The following is a 22,844-nucleotide window of genomic DNA, read 5'->3' as shown; positions in this document are numbered from 1 at the left end:
ACTGCAAATGGTGGTGGCAGCAGCCGCTTGGAAGACCAGCTGCCGCCGCAGCCGCTGAAGCCACCACTGGAGCCGCCGCAATCCAAAACATCCACCCCAGGTAAGTCTCGTCCCGGGGCAGATCTGCTGGGGGGCGGGGGGGGGGCAGGCCATTCCTCCATGGATTTTGGGGGGCCGAATGCACTGGCATTCGGCCTCACTGAGATGCGTGGCAGAATTCTCTGACATCCCTACTTTAAAGCTTTAAATGAATTGGGACCAAATTACTTGAAGTACCACCTTCACATATGTCAGCCTGCCCACACTTTAAGATCAGGAAAAGTGTCCTTTCCCATTTCTCCACCTATAAGAGCAGTTAGCTGGACATCCATACAAGAGAAGGCATTTTCAGCAATGGCCACACACCTCTGGAATAAGTTGATATTAGGGGTACGCCAGACCTTTTTAGAAGCCCCTGAAAACATACTATTTTATTCTGGTCTTCCCCAGATATGTTTGCTGTTTTGTTTTGTTTTTTATTATATAATTATATAATCATTTTTATTGTAAAAGTTGAACAAAACAAAAAAATGAGGGGGGAGCATGGAAATGTGAATTTGGGGGGATTTGGACATTTTGTGGGTATTTGTACACTGTTGCACATAGGAATGTGTGCAAATTTGGAAACATAATTGGTGGCTGTAAAGACATGATTTTCATAATGTTACAGGCATAAATGCGCCATTTACACCTCTAATGTTCTGTAAATGACCCCCTTATGGCTGCCATTTATACAACATTACGTTTCTGAACAAACCAGACCCTCCATTTTATGCAAAATGGCAGCTTGCTTAGGGGATGGACAGCCTTGCAGCGCTCACCAGGTGCTCGCCGGGCTGTCCAGAGTCTCATGCAGCATGGCGAGTGGGAGCGGGAAGTGGCAGCAGTTCAGCAAGCACCTGGTGAACATTAATGGAGTTGAGTCATTTCATCTCTACATGGATGTGGCAGATCTGCTATAGGATCTGTGGCAGATATGCATTTCAAAGTTTGTGAGGCAATTCATACTGCAAAATATTTTTTAGGGATGTCAGAGAATTCCGCCATGGATCTCAGTGAGGCTGAATGCCAGTGCATTCGGGCCCCCGAAATCCATGGCGGAGCGAAGCCCCCACACCTCACACCCCGCAAAAGGTGTGCAAAACGGGACACCTACCTGCTGCTGTTCACGCAGACTTGTGAATGGTGGCAGCAGCCGCCATTCCCTTCATCACTATAGCCGTGATAGGCTATGTAAATACTTATGTGGCCTATCACAGCTAATGCAGGGACGCCATTTGCATCCCTGTGGAAGCCATGATAGGCTGCTTAAGTATTTACATAGCCTATCACGGCAGCCTGGAAGGATGCAAATGGCGGCCGCTATGGCAGCCGTCATTTGCGTCCTCAGCAGCCCGTCCACGGCTGGAAGTCCGGCTGCGGACAACCCTGGCTGGCTGCTCCGCGGAGCTGGCGCAGAGCAGAGCCGGCTGGGCAGGATTCCAGGGGGAAGGACCCCATCAAGGATTCCAGAGGGAGGGACAGAGTGCCTCCCCCCCCACTGCAAATCAATTCCATGAAAAGGTAAGTGACTTTCGTACATCCCTACAAAACACCCAATGCTCACAATCTGATAGGTACACGAGTTGGAAAAGGTTTAAAGTGGAAACTGGAGAACCTCAACAAACTAGAGTTTTGCTGATTCACACATCCCTAATTGGCAATCTATGCAAGCTCATTATGATGGTAAAGAGAATCCAGCCATATTCAGCCAGTCTTCTCGCACACAGGTTCTATGTGCAAGTAGGTGAAACGGGAATGAGAATGCTAGTTTCGCTCCCCTCACTCATCATTCTTGTTTCCCTTTACATGTGGTGTACGACTGTCTGCTGAGGAGAGCCTCCTCTATCTGTGGAAGCTTTCCATATGATTTTAGATGGACCATGTTCAGACTGATGGTAACATATTTTCTTAGATCGTAAGCTAGGTTTTTTTAAGGGTTCGCTTCTCCACAGTTGTACCCAAAGAACCCACAAATATAACTCAAATGGCACCAATATATATTTTTTTCTTTTTTATAAATAATGAAAATTTTAAGTAGGGGATGCATTCATTGATGAATGGAGAGCCAATGAAACAGGAATACACACAACAACAATAACAACAACAGCAACAATTCTATTAAGGCAATCCTAAATCATACTGCAAAGTTTGTTTATTACTGTGGGGTTTTTTTTCTCATTAGCTCTTCCCTGGTGTTTAACTCCGGTCTTAAGACAATCAGGTAACATTTTGGGAAAAATATACAACCCAGCAATCCAGCACTGGAGGCTAAGATCGAGAAGACCTCCACAGCTACCATGTATTTCCCCTTGGTGCTCAGGTAGGTGGGAACAAAGGAGAGCCAAACACTGCAAAAGACCAACATGCTGAAGGTGATGAACCTGGCCTCATTGAAATGGTCCGGCAACTTCCTGGCAAAGAAAGCCACAGTGAAACTGATAATGGCCAGAAAACCCATGTAGCCCAGGACACAGTAAAACATACTTGAAGACCCCTCGTTACAACCCAGTACAATTTCTTCAACCAATGAGTGCATGTCAGCATCTGGGAATGGGGGAGAAATTGCCAGCCATACAATACAAATACATACCTGGATAAAAGAACATGAAAGAACAATGGAGTTGGCCAGTCCTTTCCCCACCCATTTCCTGATCTTGGATCCCAGCTTTGTGGCCATGAAAGCCAGAACCACGGTGACGGTTTTTGCTAGCACACAAGACACAGCCACTGAGAAGATGATGCCAAAGCTAATTTGTCGAAGGAGACATGTTATCTCCCCAGGTGAAATGATGAAGAGCAATGTGCAAAGGAAGCATAGCAGGAGAGAGATGAGGAGAGTGTACGTGAGGTCCTGGTTATTGGCTTTGACAAGGGGAGTGTTGTGGTGTTTCAAAAATGTCCCAAGCACCAAAATTGTGAAGAAGGAAAAGGAAAGTGCCAAAATAGCTAAGGTGATCCCCAAAGGTTCTTCATAGGACAAGAAGGTTGTTGTCTTGGAAACACATGAATCCTGGTCTTTGTTTGGATATTGATCTTCTGGACATTCAAAACAGTCATCCATATCTGAAATTGGAAAGACTTACTGTCCACTTTCTCAATCATTCTGTTAATGTTTTCCTCGCTCAAATTGTCTGATACTCAAAGGTATGAGGGGATTATGGAATCTGGCCTCAGGAACCCACAGTGGATCAGGACCACTTACCTCTGCTCCAGGAGGACTGGAGGCGGAACAGCACTCGGCTGCTTCTTGCAGCGCTTCCTCCCTATCCCTGCTGATTGCCATGTCTTTTTTGAAAAAAAGTAAAGGCGATTGGGAGGATGTGCCCATAGACTTATACGGAAATAAGGTCATGAATCTTGTGTATAAGTCTATGTGTCCATAGGCTTATACGCAAGATTCACAGCTCTATTTTGCATATAAGTCTATGGGCACATGCGATCAGAGGATGTGCCCATAGACTTATACACAAAATAGAACCATGAATCTTGCGTATAAGCCTATGTGTCCATAGATTTATGCGCAAGATTCATGACTCTATTTGCCTATAAGTCTATGAGCATATCCTCCCAATTGCCATTTTTAAAAAAAAAAAAAATTAAAGGCATGGCAATTGGCAGGGACAGGGAGGAGGCGAATGGCTTTGGCTGGCAGGGGAGAAGGTAAGTACCCCCCAAGCCAGTTCCCCCCCGCTGCCCTGAAATCCTAGTGGAGCGGAAGTGCTCTGGAGGATTCCGGGGGTGGGAGGAACAGATCGCCTCCCCCCCATGGATCCCCCACTGGAACAGACAGTGGGGAATCGGTATACCCCTAGAGGAATTCCCAGAAGAGAAACCTGAATAGTTTCACAGGATGAAGGGGCTAGGAAAGTATGATGCTTGAAAACTAATTTAGGGCTTCTTCATAGTGAAGTGTAGTATCACTGAAAGAATTCCATCTTGCGATCCTATCCTTGTCCTCCCCCAAAGCACAATGATTGAAGACAATGGTAAAGTATGCACTATGATTATGAGGTGGACCAATCTGTCATGCAACAACACTCCCTCGCTCCCATATCCCCCTGAAGCATTTAGAGAGAGACACACACACACAAATGGTGATATTCTGAAACAAAGTCTGTGGGCAGAAACAGTGGTGAGAAAGAGTTTGTGAACCCTAATGATAATTATGGAAATTCCGTAGTTTTACATGATGGCCTTTGTCAATCCAAACCGGTCCTTTTTCTAAACATCGCATAGGGTTTATACTAACTAATTCCGTCACTTGTGAAATAAAATGATGTAGAAATTATGTTTGTGCATTGACCCCTTGATCTGACTTGGAGGCCACTTTGGGGCTTCCGAGGCGGGCCCAGTTAGGCTTGGGCTCATTCAGGGATCCCCTGACTCACTTTGGCCTATGCAACCAAAGCAGGATTCAGACATCTGAATCCTGCTCAGCCCTCCCCAATATGCCGCCCAGCCCCCAGCTTCTTACCTGGGCCCTTCTTCTGTGGGGGAGGGGTACTGCTGCAGCCAGGGCAGCCACTGCCAGGGGAGCCATTGCTGGTGGAGCTGCTGCTGCTGCCTGTGCCACTGGGGGAGCTGCTGCCAGCACTGCCAGGGGGAGCCACTAGGGGAGCTGTTGCCATAGCCAGTGCCTCTTGGTGAGCCACTGTTCCAGCCAGCTCTTAGCCCTTTGGGTGTGAGCTAGCAGCTATCTTGGTGTTCCAGGGAACAGGTGAACCATTTTTAAAATGGCTTCTCCCCTCCGGAATGACAAGATGGCTCCCACCACACATCCCTAGGACCCAGGTAAGCAACTGGGGTCTGAGGGGAATCAGTGGCATCAGCATGGCCGCTGGGCCTCCAGATCATGCTGAAGCACTTCACAATGACCTGCTTCACTTCAGGCTGCTTCAGGCTCCCTCCACCACACTTTGGTGGTGGCCCGAAGCATCCTGCTTCGACTCGGAGCTCGGGTTTCGGGCTGAAGCAGTGCACAGCCCTAGTATACATTAGGCAAAAAATGAGTACTTAAAAGTTAGGGTATGTGCAAAAGTAAGTGAACCTCTCACTGCATCAGCTCAATGAAAAAGAATAATTAGAATCAGGTGTTTATGTAATTAGGTAGAACTTCAGGCACTCTGGGAGAGAGCGGAGGACAGGAAGGCCTGGTGTGCTATGGTCCATGGGGTCACGAAGAGTCAGACATGACTTAACGACTGAACAACAACAACAACAACAACAACAACAACAACAACAACAAGTTCAGGCATGAGTTTGAGAGGACCCACCCCATAAAAGGATCAGAAACATTGTGATTTTGGTTTTCACCATATGGTTATATGGAAATATGTCATGCCATGACCCAAAGACTTCTCGGAGGACCTCAGAAAAGCGGTTATTGCTGCTCATCAATCTAGAAAGGTTTACAAAACCATATCTAAGGATTTGGGGCTCCACCAATCCACTGTTAGAGAGACAAATGGAGATGGTTGAAGACCACAGTCACTCTACCCAGGGGCAGTCATCCTACCAAAATCTCTCCAAGAACAAACTGGTGTGTCATTCAGGAACTCAAAAAGAATCCCAGAGTAACATCCAAGAATGCGGGCCACTCTCACCTTGGTTGATGTCAGTGTTCATGATTCAAGGATCAGAAAAAGACTGAACAAGCATGGTGTTCATGGGAAGATAGCCAGGAGGAAACCACTGCCCTCTAAAAATAACATTGCTGCCCATCTGAAGTTCACTAAAGATCACATAGATGATACCCAAGACTTCTGGATCAATATTCTCTGGACAGGTGAATCAAAGGTAGAACATTTTGACTTTTATGAAAAACATTATGTTTAGCGAAAAACAAACAGTGAATTCAAAAAGAAGACCCTCATCCCAACCAACAAGCATGGTGGTGGGAATGTGATGGTATGGGCCTGCTTTGCTTCCTAAGGACCTGGACGGCTTGCCATCATTGACACAACCATGAATTCTGCAGCTTATCAGAAGATTCTAGAGGAGAATGTCAGGCCATCCATCTGTGAGCTGAAGGTGAACCAAAAGTGACCCATGCAACAAGACAATGATCCTAAACATACAAGCAGATCTACAAAAGAATGGCTGCAGAAAGAGCAATTCTGTTTTAGAATGGCTTTGTCAAAGTCCAGATCTAAACCACATCAAAATGCTGTGGCAGGACCTGAAGCAAGCTGTTCATGCGAGAAAGCCCTCATATCTACCTGAGTTGTTCTGTAAGGAGGAAGGGGCCAAATTTCCTCAACATTAGGAATGTACGAAACCCCGCTTACCTGGCTCAGCCTAGGGATGTATGAAAATCACTTACCGTTCGGGGATTATGTTGATGGTGGGGGGGGAGGCGGGAGCTCCGTTCCTCCCCCCCCCCCTGGAATCCTGGCTGGCCGGCTGTGCTCCACAGCGATTCTGCAGAGCCGCCGGCTGGCTCTGCCAGCAGCCGGACATCCGGCCGCTGGCTAGCAGGGACGCAAATGGCAGCGGCCGTAGCCGCCACTGTTTGCATCCCTGCAGTCAGCCGTGATAGGCTATGGAAATGTTTACGTAGCCTATCACGGCTGATTTAAAAACAAAAACAACAACGCACGTACGCAAATGGTGGTGGCCGTAGCTGCCGCCATTTGCGTTCCTTATTTTGGCACGTCTTAGTCTACGTAAACATTTATGTAAACTAAGATGGTGAAAATAAGGGGAACACAAATAGCGTAGCGTCTGCGTTATTTGTGTTCCCCTTATTTTCGCCATCTTAGTCTACTTAAATGTTTACGTAGACTAAGACGTGCCAAAATAAGGAACGCAAAAGGCGGCAGCCATGGCTGCCGCCATTTGCGTACATGCGTTTTGTTTTTTGTTTTTTTAAGTCAGCCGTGATACGCTATGTAAACATTTACGTAGCCTATCACGGTGTTTTTTTAAAAATCTAGCCATGATAGGATACGTAAATCTTTATGTAGCCTGTCACTTTTTTTGGTTTTGGTTTTTTTTAACCTGGAAATGGCTGCGGCGGCAGCCGGTCGGAAGACCGGCCCCTGCAGCCGCCACTGCCGAACCGCCGCCGGATCCTCTGCCGGAGCTGCTGCCGCCAGGAATATCTGCCCTAGGTAAGTCCCATCCTGGGGGGGTGGGGGGGCGGGCCGTTCCACCATCGATTTCAGGGGGCCGAATGCGCTGGCATTCAGCCTCCCCGTAATCTGTGGCGGAACTTTCTTACATCCCTAGCTCAGCCGGGTTCCACTGGGGGGGGAGGCGCTCCATCCCTCCCCCCAAAATCTTGGCCAGCCGGCTCTGCTCCACGGGGATTCCGCAGAGCCGCTGGCCGGTTCTTCCAGCAGCCGGACATCTGGCCGCTGGCTAGCAGGGACGCAAATGGCAGCGGCTGTAGCCACCACTATTTGCATCCCTGAATTCAGCTGTGATAGGCTATGTAAAGACTTACATAGCCTATCACGTCTGGGTTAAAAAAAAAATGCGTATGCAAATGGCAGCAGCTACGGCCGCCGCCATTTGCATTCCTTATTTTTGGCCATCATAGTCTACGTAAATATTTACGTAGACTAAGACGAAGACAAGAAAGAGGAATAGCGTAGCGGACACTATTTGCATTCCCCTTTATTTTCACCGTCTTACTCTACGTAAATATTTATGTAGACTAAGACTACGGAAATAAGGGGGAACGCAAATAGCGTCCACTACGCTATTTGCATTCCCCCTTATTTTTGCCATCTTAGTCTACGTAAATATTTACGTAGAGTAAGCCGGACAAAAATAAGCAACGCGAATGGTGGCGGCCGTAGCCGCCAACATTTGCGTACGCGTTTTTTTTTTAAAACCCAGATGTGATAGGCTACATAAGTCTTTACGTAGCCTATCACAAATGGGGGGGGGGAAACAGACTGCAAATGGCGGCGGCGGCAGCAGCTGGTTGGAAGATCAGCCGCCGCTGCTGCCGCCAAAGCCACTGCTGGAGCCGCCGCAGTCCGGAACATCCACCTCAGATAAGTCTCGTCTCGCGGGGGGGGGAATCCGTGGGGGGGCGGGGGGGCAGGCCATTCCGCCACGGAGTTCGGGAGGCCAAATGCACTGGCATTCGGCCTCACCGAGATCCGTGCCGGAATTCTCTGACATCCCTACTCAAAATCAATGTGGGAGACTGACCAACAGTTACAAGAAATGCTCAAGGGGTTGCCACCAGGTACTGAATCTAACAGTTCACATACTTTTACACACATGGATATTGAATGTTGAACCAGTTGTGGATAAATGTTCAAAAAGCATCATATTTGTGTGTCATTTGTTTACTCAGGTTATCTTTTTTGATTTTTTCTTTTTGCTAGGATTATGGGGTTAGATTAAGATCTAATCCCATTTTAAGTTGGAAATATGTTTTGGTCCTAATGGGTTCACAATCTTTTTCTCCCCACTGTGTCATACTTGAAATACTGGTCACTAATGAAGGCTAATTCTGGAGTGGCTTAGTTCTGTTGGCTTTGGAAGGAAACCTGTTTTGCCTAGGCATGGCGGAGAATTCCACCACGGATCTTGGTGAGGCTGAATGCCAGCACATTCGCCCCCCCGAAATCCATGGTGAAATGAAGCCCCCTGCCCCTCCACCCCGCAAAATGGGCCTAGAATGGAGCCTACCTTGGTCAGCCATTCCGGTGCTCCTCTAATGGTGGCCGCATCTGCAGCCGCCATTCACGTCTTTTGAATGGCTGTGATAGGCTATGTAAATACTTAGGTAGCCTATCACAGCTAACGCAGGGATGCCATTTGTGTCCCTGCGGAGGCTGTGATAGGCTACGTAAATATTTACGTAGCCTATCACAGCTAAAGCAGGAATGCAAATGGCATAGGGGATGCCATTTGCGTCCCTGCTTTAGCCATGATAAGCTACGTAAATATTTACGTAGCCTATCACGGGCCGGCGTAGGGACGCAAATGGCGTCCCCTACACAAGATGCCATTTGCATCTGCACCAGCCCGGCAGTGGCTGGAGGCCCCACTATGGGTTGGCCCAGCTGGCGGCTCTGTGGTCTGGCCGCAGAGCGGAGCTAGCTGGGCAGGATTCCAGGGGGGAGGAACTGATTGCCTCCCCCCACCTGCCTAACCCGGTGGAGCCAGGTAAGCGGGGTTTCGTACACTCCTAGTTTTGCCTTGGGGCCTACCAGTACTGGACCTGGGTGGCCTGATTCTGCTGAAGTCTCAGACTTTATCTTTATCAGACTTTATCAGACAACTCCTACCTTTCTGGCTTGATATTTTTCCTTTGGGACATGGGAGGCAATCATAACAGCAAATCTGCTTCCCTTCCTGCTTTTGCCTGAAATAACCATGGTGGCAGCTTTCGGTACACAAAGACAGGGGTAATGCCTAGTTCATAAATAGAAAGGGAAAAGGTGGAATGTAATAATTGAGATCAGGCATTCAGAAAATTGTATGATTGGTGGATAAACAGTTAAGTAAATGTGTAGCAGACACTGAGTAATATTATCCTCAACGTTCTAAACAGTTTCGAAATGCAGTGGGCTGCTGGGCTCTCCAACAGATTTTCTGGAGAGTGAAGGTTGCAGAAAAAACATTGTTGCTACTGCTGTATTCCAATTAATGTCTACCAGGGCAAGAGTCAAAGGTCAGAGTGGTTAAGCATCTGCCAATGACCCACACACCATCCCACTTACAAGAGCCATCCTGAAGATGTTCCTCCTCTTCACCATTGCAACCTGCTCATACACCAGCCTCTTCTGCTGCTCCAGACAATGGTTGTGGTGAGAAGGAGCAACAGCAGATGTCACTGAATACACATTGTCCTGGTCCTGTTTTGCCTTATGAAGCATCTGAGCCTTACTGTATTGCTAGAGGAATCCTACTGTGAAGTGACTCACACCTTTATTCTGTGAGTTGACCCATGCCTAGGGATGTCAGAGAATTCTGCCACGGATCTTGGTGAGGCCGAATGCCAGTGCATTCGCCCCCCCCCAAATCCATGGCGGAATGGCCCCCCACCCCCCACGCATCCCCCTGGGACAAGACTTACCTGGTGCGGATGTTCTGGGTGGCGGCGGCTCCAGCAGCGGCTTCAGCGGCGGCAGCGGCTGGTAATCTGACTGGCTGCCGCCGCCGCCATTTGCAGTCTCGTCTTTTTTTTTTTTTTTTACATAGATGTGATAGGCTACGTAAAGACTTATGTAGCCTATCACGTCTGGGTTTTAAAAAAAAAAAAGCATACGCAAATGGCGATGGCTACAGCCACTGCCATTTGTATTCCTTATTTTTCGCCATCTTAGTCTACATCAATATTGACGTAGACTAAGACGGCAAACAATAAGGAACGCAAATGGCGGCAGTCGTAGCCGCCGCCATTTGCGTACGCGTTGTTTTGTTTTGTTTTGTTTTACCCAGAGCCCTCCGCAGCCGGAAATCCGGCTGCTGATGGCCCTGGCCTGGGCCTGGCCGGCTGCTCCGTGGAGCCGCTGTGGAGCACAGCCGGCCGTCAAGCACAATTGCTGTGGAGCACAGCCGGCCGTCAAGGATTCCGGGGGGGAAGGACCAGATCGCCTCCCTCCCGTCAAGGATTCTGGGGGGAGGGACGGAACGCGTCCCCCCCACCATGAACAGAATCCGCGAAAAGGTAAGTGACTTTTGTACATCCCTACGCATGCCTTTACTGCGTGAGTTGATGGTGAGAGATGGGTGTCTCCTTTAATGTAGCCAGGCTGAGAGTGGTACTACAGCTAATAATGGTGTATGGTACATGTAGCTGTATTTCCCAGCAACATTATGATTGATGCTGCTGCCAGTAATGGTGAGAAATGTCAAAGCAGTTTTTTGGGGTGGGATGGGGAACAGTTTCAAAGATTATTAAGAGGCACCAAGAAAAAGTGCACCTTGGTAGTGTGGGTTTGGGGAACGTAATGATTTTGAGCAGAAATTGGTTGTTACATTTATTAAATGGAAGCACTTTTGTAAAGCAGTGCTTTCTCCCTTCTCAAAGGTGCTCACAGAGACTTACATAGAATATGAAGTTTGGACAGTTTAGCTCACAAACCTAAACCCACAATCTTTTCTGGGCTAAACTGATATTGGGAAGATGCTATTTGAAACAAACAAGTAGTATGCTGGAAGAGGGTGTTTTAGCCTCTCACTTATTACATATTTTAAACTATACCGTCATACCACCAAAACTGGTTTATCATTACCAAGCATCTCAAGATCCAAAGCAACCACAGGTAGGTCCTGCAGTAGATGTGCTGGTGGGAATCTCAGTGTGGTAAACAATGAATATTTTCCTTTCAGACATCAAACCCATTCTATCACAACCAAGCATCTCATATTAGAAAGCAACCCCAAAACTCTTGCAGTATGCCTGCTGGTGGTAGGGATGGCAGAAAATTCCACCACGGATTTTAGTGAGGCTGAATGCACTGGCATTCGGCCCCCCGAAACCCGTGTCGGAATGGCCTCCCACCCCCCACCACCCCGGGGAATCCCCCTGGGACAAAGCTTACCTGGGGTGGATGCTCCGGTGGTCACGGCTCCAGTGGCTCTGGCGGCGGCTGGTCTCTCGGCTGGCTGCTGCGGCCACCATTTGCATCCTGCCAGGCTGCCATGATAGGCTATGTAAATATTTACATAGCCTATCACGGCAAAAATAAAGGGAACGCCAATGGCGGCTGCCATAGCCGCCACCATTTGCATTCCCTTTTTTTTTTTTCTGTGATAGGCTATGTAAATATATATGTAGCCTATCACAGCAAAATACAGGGACGTGAACAGCGGCGGCTGCAGTGGCCACCATTTGCGCCCCTGTGCAGGCTGCCTAGCGGCCCCGGCTGGTGGTTCTGCAGAGTTGCTATGGAGCGGAGCTGGCCAGGGAGAATTTTGGGGGGAGGGACAGAGTGCCTCCCCCCCACTGCGAATGTCAGCCTTCGAAAAGGTAAGTGACTTCTGTACATCCTTAGCTCGTGGAAATATCAGTGTGGTGTTGAATGATGTTTCGTTTTTTCATTCATGATGGTGCAATTCAAAATCCAGAATAAAAAACTTGAATTCTCATTTAATTCAGTCTTACCTTGTAGTGACACACTCACACAAATAATATAAGGATGGTGGGTGCAAGAACAGGACTCCCTCTCACTGTTCAACCCATCCTGCAAGCTACTGATATAAACAACAAACAAGCATGGGTCATCTCACAGTAGGATTCCTCTAACAAGGGTTAGATACTTCATAAGGCAATACAGACAATGTGGAGCATCTTTGCTGGATTTGGGACTGAAAGACCCAGGAGAAGGATGGGTGCATGGAGCATAAGTTGTAAGCAAGCACAATTTGTGACACTGCACAATATCATAACTAGGAATGTCAGAGAATTGCGCCACGGATCTCAGTGAGGCCAAATGCCAGTGCATTTGGCCCCCCAAAATCCGTGGCGGAACGAAGCCCCCCACCCCCCCACCCTGCAAAAGGCGCGTGAAACGGAGCACTTACCTGGTGCTGTTCATGCTGTTTTGCGAATGGTGGCCATGTCTACAGCCACCATTCGCTTCACCATTTAAGCTGGGATAGGCTGCATAAATATTTACGTAGCCTATCACGGCAAAAAAATAAGGGCGCAAATGGCGTAGCAGCCGCCATTTACGCCCTTGTCTTTCACCATGATAGGCTACGTAAATATTTATGTAGTCTATCATGGCCAAAAACAGGAATGCAAATGACAGCCGCCATAGCCACCGCCATTTGCATCCACAGGCTCCACACAGTGCCTGCGAATGCACCCTGCTGGCAGCTCCGTGGACTTGCCGTGGAGCGGAGCCGGCTAGGTTAGGATTTCGGGGGGAGGTGTGGAGTGCCTCCCACCCATCGCGAATCACACCTGCAAAAAGGTAAGTGACTTCCGTACATCCCTAATCATAACTGATCACGGGGCACTCAGATAAGGCATCAGCCTTTGCTTCCAGTTTCCCAGCTTTGTGGAATTTTGTGGACCAACGTAAGATAAACTTAGCTTCTGGTCTTTTAAACTGGCAGGTTTTTTGATGATGGAATACTGCTTATGAATGGTCCCCTAGATTCAGGCCATATAGACTAAGAGTTCAGAGAAGTTTTCCCTTTTGTCAAACACATCGATCCAAAAGCATATATATTCAGTAGGGATGTACGAAATTGCCCTTACTTGTCTCCACCGGGTTCCGCTGGGGGGGGGAGGCACTCTGTCCCTCCCGCCGGAATCCTCGTCGGCCATTCCGCGGAGCTGCCGGCCAGCTCCGCCAGCAGCCGGACATCCGGCCGCTGGCTAGCAGGGACGCAAATGGCAGCGGCTGTAGCTGCCGCCATTTGCGTCCCTGTAGTCAGCCATGATGGGCTACGTAAATCTTTACATAGCCTATCACGTCTGACTTAAAAAAAAAAAAAAAAACACTCGTTGAAAGGATTGGTTTGGGAATGTGACCCAGTTTGTATTTGTAGGTACGTCATATTTTGCAGAATTCATACCTCGATGGTTGCTTTTCCTGGGTTGCACTTTAACTTTTCCACCTTAATCACGTGTTTTCATGTCAAATCATGATTTGACATAGCTCTCCAGGGCTCCATATGCTGCAATGCTATACACATCTACCTCAGAATATTCCTAATTGAACATTGTGGGTCTTAATTGTGAGTAGACATGTATCGGATTTGACATCATACCAGAAATGCATTCAAAATTGGAATATATTACCTCCAGTCAGAACCTACCTGGTTAAAACTGCTGTGCCATGTGATGGCATCATCATGAATGGTGATCTTCTCTGCAATAACCTGGGGATGCAGTTTTCCCACGTTCAATCTATGAAAGGATTGGTTTGGGAATGTGACCCAGTTTATAATATCAAATCCAGTCACCAATATTCCATTCTGGTCAAATGAAACCTCATCCCCAGCACTGTTGTTAAATGAAACTCTTTTGAGAAAGTGGTGGAACTGGATATCAAAAGAAAACATAAGGGGTTGTAAAAAGACATTGTGGGTAATGTCAGGATCTACCTTACACTGAGGAAGAACATTATGCTCAGTATATCTAACACACATGACAGAAGCTACAAAATATGGCATGTGGTGGTCATTCCCAGCCACGTGAATCTTGGATTTAGTTTAAATCATGTATTTATATGCCGTCTTTCTTCAGAAATAGATTCCACAATGATATAACTGTTTAAAAAAATCGGTATAGCACAGTGATAAAAACATCAGAAAAAAAGTCACAGATATAACCCAAACATAAATTACCTGAATTAATAAAAAAAAAATTGTCCAGTACCCAAAAGATAATATTGCTGGCTAGGTATGGCCAAATCTGCCCATTTCTCTCAGTTTCTAATTCTTCCAGGCTTGCATTCAGTTCGTCTTGACCTTTGAGAATGTTCTCAATCTCAAGTTCTGTTCATCTCAAGCACTGATAATTTTTATTTTTATCATTTCATAAATAAATGCATGCATGCTCAGTGCGTTTCACCCAATCAATGTATTTCTATATGTAATGTTGCCAAATACGTACATTTTTTGCAAGTAAGCTTCCTAATGTAATTATATTTTAAAATTATTTTCACAAATATATGGATATTGGGGTTCATTTTCTGATTGTAGGACTCCACTGTAAAAGTTGGAGAAGTGTGAATTTTGAATGATAACTGAGTTTTAGTTCATGTTGTATTTATTAGCATTTATTAGCATTTATTTATTTATTGCTTCCAAAGCGCAATGTTAGCTAAGATTGCATTAGAAGGTGAACCAGATGAATGTCTCCCACATCCCTATTGCTGGCACCAATCAAACCCTCTTAGGAGAGGCATTTCATAAGTGGGGATCCACAGCTGAAAAAGTCCTCTCCCCAGTTGACATTTGACAATCCATCTCATCTCTGAAGGAGGAAGGGGCACTCAGGGAAAGGCATCTGCAGATAATCTTACAGTTCAGCCAGGTTTATATAGGAGTAGGAACGCCTTCAGATACCCATGTCCCAAGCTGGATAGGACTATGGAAGTAAGTGGCAGGACTTCAGATGGGCCTAACAAACAAATAAGCAGAAGAGGTATTGTCTCTTTTTCCCACTCTGGTAGGCCTTCTAGAATTTCCCTTATTGTTCCTGGCCTTGAACATTCTTTGTGCTGCATCTCTCTCTGTACCCAAGGGGTTTCAGGGTGGGCTCCTCTACACATTGCTTTTTCAAGCATTCTAAAGGAAGTCAGCTTCTCTTTTTTTTTGTCTCTTTTGGCTATGAGGCACCACACATATTTTCTGCATCTGGTCTTAGCCTATGGTTCATTTGTTTTTTCTACAATGAGAAGTGTAAACTGCATTTTGGGTTCAACCACCCCCACATGGTATAAACCTGTCCAGATTCTCAAGTCAATGAATAAACAGGCCACAGGGACCTCAAAGGGAAGGCTTCCTAAATCTTGAATCTCCATATAGCTTCCTGGAATAATGGCATCAGGGGACTAAACGTATAACTGAGACTTCCACCCCTGCATCCAATATTCCCAGAATAGTTTTATCCTTGACACGTATATATCTCTTAACCTTGCTGTTGCCCTCTTTTCTGTTAGTTATCGCAACCCCGACAAGCATATGTTTACTTTACACTTGCACATTCTTTGGCTTTCCCTTTTTGCTCAGTGGCTGGTGCTGTGGTTTTGAGAGATGCCTCTGGGTGAATCTAACATTCAGATGGCTGGGTCATCCACAGTGATAGCAAACATTGTCTTTATAGATAGAAGGGTCATGTGAGAGAATTTGAATACTCTTTATCTAAAGAGTTCCATTACTTTTTTTAGTGGAAACTTCCCCCTCCCTCCCGATCAGCTCCAGGGCCTTTTCACTGATGTCTGCTTTGGCCCTATCCACTGCTTTAAGAGATCTGTTAGTTTCAACCCAGACATGATCAGAAATGTGCTTTACTGAGGCAGCAAGGGCTCAAAGTGTTTCAGGAAATGTTTAGGATTTAACTGTAACATCTCCTTCTCATTCTCCAGCTGCACCCATTTCTGCAAAAACATATGCATGTTGAAGAATAGTATATCTCTCTCAGATCAGACATTTGGTCCCCAGTGAGCTAAGGAAGGCTCCTAACTGTAGCTAAACCATGTTTCCCCTCCCTTGCTCTGTAGACTTAGTGACGACTAGGGCTGTGCACTGCTTTGGCCCAAGGCCCAAACCCCGAGTTGAGGCGGGCTGCTTCAGGTCACTTTGAGCCCCTTCTGAGGTGAAGTGGAGGGGGGCATGAAGCGGCCTGGAGGGGGGGGCCCTCCAAAGCACTAGGTGCACTTCGGAGCTTCGGCATCCCCGGCCCAGCCACGCCAGCACCTCCAGGCCCTTACCTGAGCAGCTGCTGCCACCTCTGCCACCACCTCCCCCACCGCCACCTCCACTGCCATCATCATCATCATCACAGCTGCCGCCTTCTCCTCCTCTCCTGCCTCCACTGCTGCTGCTGCCTTCTCCGCTGCCATCTCCACCACTGTCATTGCTGCCGCCAGCTCCTGAGGACTGGATGCATGCCGACTTTTATTGCAGGGAGTTGCCATTTTTAAATGGAACCATTTCAAATGGTGGCAGAGGAAGCAGCAGCAAGGTAAGGAGCTGGGGGGTTGAACGGGGGTATGTGGGGGGACGCGAAGCAGGGTGCGGCATCCGAAACCCACTCTGGGTTCAGGGCCGACTCTGGTTGGGGGGGGCACCGAATCAGCGTGAGCTGAATCATGCCCTCCTCTGAAGACATGAAGCAGCTTCCGAGACAGATTGGGGGGTCCCTCCACAGCCCTACTGACCACTGCCTGCACTTTTGCTTTTATTAACCACAAGCAGAAATCAACCCCATGACATCCAAACCACACAATATTGTCAGATAGTTCTGTTCCTTTGCATTGCCCAAGATACAGAACAAGAGGATGTCCCACCTCCATTCGAACTGCCAGTTGAAATCTGCTTCAGTACTTGCAATGGGATATTATCCTCCACCACATCTGAAGTCAGCAGGCCAGGTTATGGGAACAAGAAGGCTATGTCACACAGAAAACTGTCCTCCAGAATAGGGAATGCCCAGGAGTGTCAAGAGCCAAGGTGCTTCCACCACTGCTCCCTCTGCCACCTGAGCTCATTGCCTCCCTCTGCCTAATGATAGGAACTGACATGCACCCTTTGCCAGATCCCGAAAACAACAAGGGATCCATTTTTTTGTTTTTTGCCATTGGGAAGTGAATAAATCTGACTTCTGCCACAGTGTTTCTTGAGATGTCTTGGGAGATCCCATGACAACCCTTTGCAAAGGAAGCATCTTAAACTGTTGGGTGAAAACTAGGGATGTATGAAAGTCACTTACCTTTTCGAAGGGTGACATTCGCAGTGGGGGGAAGGCGCTCTGTCCCTCCCCCCAAAATTCTTCCCAGCTGGCTCCACTCTGCAGCGACTCCGCGGAGCCGCCGGCCGGGGCCGCCTGCAGCCAGACATCTGGCCACTGGGCAGCCTGCACAGGGACACAAATGGCGGCCGCCGTAGCTAGGGATGTCAGAGAATTCCGCCACAGATCTCGGGGAGGCCAAATGCCAGCACATTCGGCCCCCTGAAATAGGTGGCGGAATGGTCTGCCCCCCCGCCCCCCTGGGACAGGACTTACCTTGGGCGGATCTTCCTGGCGGCGGTGGCGGCTCTGGTGGCAGCTCCGGTGGCGGCTCCGGCAGCGGTTCGGCGGCAGCGGCTGCTGCAGCTGGTCTTCCGACCAGCTGCCACAGCTGCCATTTCCAGTACAAAAACAAACAAACAAAAAAAGTGATAGGCTACGTAAAGATTTATGTAGCCTATCATGGCTAGATTTTTAAACAACACCGTGATAGGCTACGTAAATATTTACGTAGCCTATCACGGCTGATTTAAAAGGAAAAAACCGCACGTACGCAAATGGCGGCGCCCATGGGTGCTGCAATTTGGGTTCCTTATTTTGGCACGTCTTAGTCTATGTAAACATTTACGTAGACTAAGATGGAGAAAATAAGGGGAACGCAAATAGCGTAGCATCTACACTATTTGCGTTCCCCTTATTTTCGCCGTCTTAGTCTACGTAAATCTTGACGTAGACTAAGACGTGCCAAAATAAGGAACGCAAATGGCGGGGCCCATGGGCGCCGCCATTTGCGTATGTGCATTTTTTTTCTTTTAAATCAGCTGTGATAGGCTACGTAAATATTTACGTAGCCTATCATGGCTGACTGCTTGGACGCAAACGGCGGCGGCTACGGCTCCCGCCATTTGCGTCCCTGCTAGCCAGTGGCCAGATGTCCGGCCGCTGGTGGAGCCGGCCAGTGGCTCCGCAGAATCCCTGCAGAGCGGAGCCGGCCAGCCAGGATTCCAGGGGGGGGGAGGAATGGAGCGCCTCCCCCCCGGCCAGAATTTTGGGGGGAGGGACGGAGAGCCTCCCCCCCACTGTGAATGTCACCCTTCAAAAAGGTAAGTGACTTTCGTACATCCCTAGCCGTAGCCGCCGCCATTTGTGTCCTTGTATTTTGCCATGATAGGCTACATATATATATATATATATATACGTATATATTTACATAGCCTATCATGGCAAAAAAAAAAAAAAGAATGCAAATGGCAGCAGCTATGGCGGCCACCATTTGTATTCCTTTTTTTTTTTTTTTTGCCGTGATAGGCTACGTAAATATTTACATAGCCTATTACGGCAAAAGACAGGGGCGCAAATGGCGGCCACTACGCCATGGTGGCCATTGTTCCACCATGGATTTCGGGGGGCCAAATGTACTGGCATTCGGCCTCACCGAGATCTGTGGCGGAATTCTCTGACATCCCTACTGAAAGTCATCATTGCAACCTCTCATGGCTCTCTCCTTCAGACATATTAGATGTTAGTTGTAAAACATAGGGATGGGTGAGGATGTTATTTCAGGCCAGTTTCGGTAAAATTTTACAAACATTCACAAAGTTCACCATCTTGGGCACAAAGAGAAATTGTGCATACAGAAAGAAAGAAAAAATCATGTGGGAGAAACTGAAACTGATAGATTTTTCCATCCTGGCCCAGAGTTTTGAGTGCTTACTCTTCAAAGACTAGCATTGGAGATCCATGCATTCAGGAATATTAGTGTGAATTAGAATGCCACCTGTTTTTTTATGACAGGCTCCTCATCTTTAATAGCTATCAGGCTGCTCTGGCATAGTTGTCTACTCAGGACATTACCTGCCATGGCTGTTGATCCTGAAGATTCAGTCTCCCTTCCTTCACCATTGCTCTGTGTTTTGGTTGGCCTGACCAAATGGCATGCAAAGCATGTGCTACTGCATAGACAGCATTATAAATGTTGTAGCTGTAGCCAGTCATGCTCATTTCAAAAAAAGCCCCAGGAAGACTCTCCAGCTTCTCCCCCCCAGTGCAGGTGTCATCAGCTTTTTCACTAATAAATGCATTTGGATATACACAGTCAAATGCCTGTTCCCAGAAGTCCTTGATGAAACCATCTTCTTTTGTTGAAAAATGGTTTCTAGTTTGAAGAAAAGTTTTGAAGCCTGGTACTTCATTTGAGTGAACTGAGAAGGACAGAGCACCATGGATGACTTGTATATCCCAATTTCTTTGATAAAAATATGATGCAAGCTCCATCTCAGCTGTCATGATCCACACTTTACCTTTTGGCTCAATAGAAACAGTTTCTATGTTGGGCAGGTGTAGCAACAACCTCAAAAACAAGCTGTTGTTTTCATAGACTAACACTGCATTGGCATTGCTCTTCATGGCAACATGATATGTTCCTATCAGCCATATCAAGTCTTCAAAAACACTACTGAGATAAAATGGCTTGATTTTTTCTAAGAAGGCAACACAGATGCCACAGAGAGAAAACATTGGAAATATCATCCGCACAAATTTTCCTCTATCATTTTCTTTAACAAGGATACCAACCCACGTCCACCTGAAGTGCAAAAGTAGCTGAATGATCCCCTTGTATTGGTAGGCTTCATTTGGGACCATCCGGTAGAAGGGAAGGGTTTCCGTTTGATCAGTCATTTCTGGAGGAGAGCCATATGTTAACTGCAGAAATGGAGATGGGATGGGATGTTGGGGAAAATAAATAAATAAATCATAGAATCATAGAATAGTAGGGTTGGAAGGGGCCTACAAGGCCATCGAGTCCAACCCCCTGCTCAATGCAGGAATCCAAATAAATGTTTGTAAAATGCCATTCCTGTCTACTGATGTTTTTTGCAGATGTGTTGTTCTCAAATACTTACATATACTGAATATATTTGTTCAAGGAGCAGTTTATGGGAATCAATTGAAGATTTCCACAAGTAAGTATTTAGTTTTGTACATTTTGTTATATTGCATTAACAGTGATGGTAAGTATGCATGATGGAAGTGCAGAATAAGATATTCTCCCTTTTTGGAAGCCCTTCTCCAGTTGAAATAGGGGTCATACCTCTCTGAATTTGAGGCCAATTGTCCCAAAGGCAGTTCTCCCAGCCACTGCCTATAGCCAGCCAACCTATCCATTCTCCCTTTCTTCCTTTCTTAATTCTGAGAAAAGGGGAAGACAACCAAGCTCAGGGAGGGCAGACTAGATATATGTGGTGCTTTTTCTCCTTCACCTTAATGGGCATAATGTCCATGCGCATTCCCAGAATTATGATCTTCTCATTTCAGGGAGCATGAGATTTGCAATTTATTTTACATACCGATTCTATATATTGTAAATGGCTCTATGTTAAATCTTAAAACATATCATTTCAGTTTATTGAACAGTTTCATCTTCCACCATGTGTATACATGAACATGTTCTTGTTGTGAATTTTTTCCTTTTTGTTGTCAAATGTAAAAAATATAAAACAGATGTATGTTTTCCCTGTATGTGAATTTTAAAGCCCCAACATTATTAACTTGTCCTGTATTCTGGTAACAGAATTTCAGAAACAAAAATGAATTGCTTGCAAAGAGTTTTTAAACAAATACAAACTTTCACAGTATCAGGGAATTTTCTCTTCTGGTTCATTTAGGGCAATCTCTAATTACCAAGCTTTGCAATGGCTTCATGATGTTGTTTTATTTACTGCATGAATAAATGTAAACTAAATGTAAACATATCTCAGATATACACATCTGTGTCTCTCTATCACAAATATCTAAAAGGCAACAAAAATGTGAATATTTTCTTTTAAGTCCCATGCCTCACCCACACATCCTACCTGTGGAACTTTGTAGATGCCCAATATATCTGCCATGTCGAGGGATGTTTGAGAGTAAAGTGCCCCAATGACTGACATCAAGTTGTTCTGAATGCCACACGTGTAGTTGGGGATAAATCTCTTCAGAGTGGTGAAAAGTTCCATTGTGGCATGATAGTTCCATCTTCCACCATAGCTGTCATATATGATGGAGCCCAAGGTGACATTTGGTAATAACTGGTTGCTTTCCTTGATCTCCTTCACAGCAAATATCAAGGCCAAGATGTGTTGGTAGTTCTTAGTGAGGAAGCTGCAACAATAGTAATATGCTGTATCATATGGCATTCTGCTTCTGTTAAAATCATTACAACGAAGTTGTGCCCCATCAAATACATCTGGTTTATAACACAACTCAGAGTGTCATGGAATTTAAATTTATTTTAGGGTTGTCACTTGAGTCAATATATTGACACAGTTTTACTCAATGTTTTAATGGATTAATGTTGGACTGAAATACCATGTACAGACACAGAAGTCATTTTCAGTGGTCACTAAGAATTGGTCACTTTTCTTAGGTGTGTTTGTTATGATTTCTTTTCTTTTCTTTTGTAAATTCATACAAGGAAATAGTAATCCAGGTACAGGATGCAATTTAAGGAGCAAAAACTAGGGCTACAGACCTCAAATGGTTTACTTGATCAATGACTGCATGTGTAGGGAGGGATTAGTTCAATCTTATTTAATGGGGCTGAAAATAAGGGGCATACATTTTTAATGGTTTAAGTGATTTCATTTTTGCTATTTCCAGGAGAGTAGCCATCTTATTCTGTTTCTGTTGCAGAAAAAACTACAAAAGTATCTGTGGCACAATAAAGACTGATACATGTAAGCTTTTAGCTATGCCACAATGGTTTATCTAGGTTATTCAAATAAGAGATTTAGGGTGCAATCCGATGCATGTTTAGGACAAAACATGTTGTAGGACAAAAGTCCTACAACCCCCAGCATGCCCTAGCCATCTATTCTGGCTGGGGAATGCTGGGAGTTGTAGGACTTCTGTCTCTAAACATGCACAGCACACTTTTTTCTTTCTTTTTTAACCCAATACACTGAAAGCTTTGCTTCAAACCATAATTCAAAGGTTTTGAAGACTAAATTGTAAGATGTCCACATTTCCTTTCTATCTTAAAACAGAAGTTGTATTTTGATTTTATTAATATGCTCTTTAATTAGTTTCGACTCCTAGTAGGAACATATTATGGCATGGAAAGTGTTTGAGGAGAAAACTGTCGGTATGACAAAGGCAAAATGGGGATTTTAATAAGGCCACATTGAATACTGTGCAAATAATATTTAATACATCATAGAAGTATTCCTCAAGGAAATATTTTGTGTATAATACCCTTAGTTGGTTTCCCAACCCACAGTACCTCCATTTTGTCTGGATTAAGTAACAGCATGCTTCAGCAAAGCTTTCGACAAAGTTCCCCATGATATCCTGATGAGCAAACTAGCTCAAAGTGGGCTAGATGAAAGAACCATCA

The 22,844-nt window shown here is 46.0% G+C and overlaps 1 protein-coding gene across 1 annotated transcript; it reads right to left on the bottom strand.

The window, feature by feature from the left end:
* Window positions 1-2,207: 2,207 nt before the first annotated feature.
* On the bottom strand, window positions 2,208-21,645 carry LOC146341806 (vomeronasal type-2 receptor 26-like). Its single transcript, XM_084807694.1, has 4 exons — window positions 21,322-21,645; window positions 13,828-13,890; window positions 9,336-9,462; window positions 2,208-3,144 (listed from the first exon to the last, which is right to left on the bottom strand). Exons 1-4 carry the CDS (start codon window positions 21,643-21,645, stop codon window positions 2,237-2,239), a joined length of 1,422 nt encoding a protein of 473 aa, XP_084663820.1. The 3' UTR covers window positions 2,208-2,236.
* Between the last annotated feature and the right edge of the window lie 1,199 nt (window positions 21,646-22,844).

Source organism: Heloderma suspectum, chromosome 6 (assembly GCF_057233095.1).
Source record: "Heloderma suspectum isolate Gila_16-S chromosome 6, 16-S_ref, whole genome shotgun sequence".
Lineage (NCBI taxonomy): Eukaryota > Metazoa > Chordata > Lepidosauria > Squamata > Helodermatidae > Heloderma > Heloderma suspectum.
This window is presented reverse-complemented; position numbering and strand designations above follow the sequence as displayed.

Coding starts and splice junctions, on each gene's coding strand:
- LOC146341806 (XM_084807694.1), bottom strand. CDS start 21,645: ATGCCATATGATACAGCATATTACTATTGTTGCAGCTTCCTCACTAAG. Junction 13,891..21,321: donor GCATCTACAAAGTTCCACAG/GTAGGATGTGTG, acceptor CTGCATCCCCAG/GTTATTGCAGAGAAGATCAC. Junction 9,463..13,827: donor GGCACAGCAGTTTTAACCAG/GTAGGTTCTGAC, acceptor TTTATGAACTAG/GCATTACCCCTGTCTTTGTG.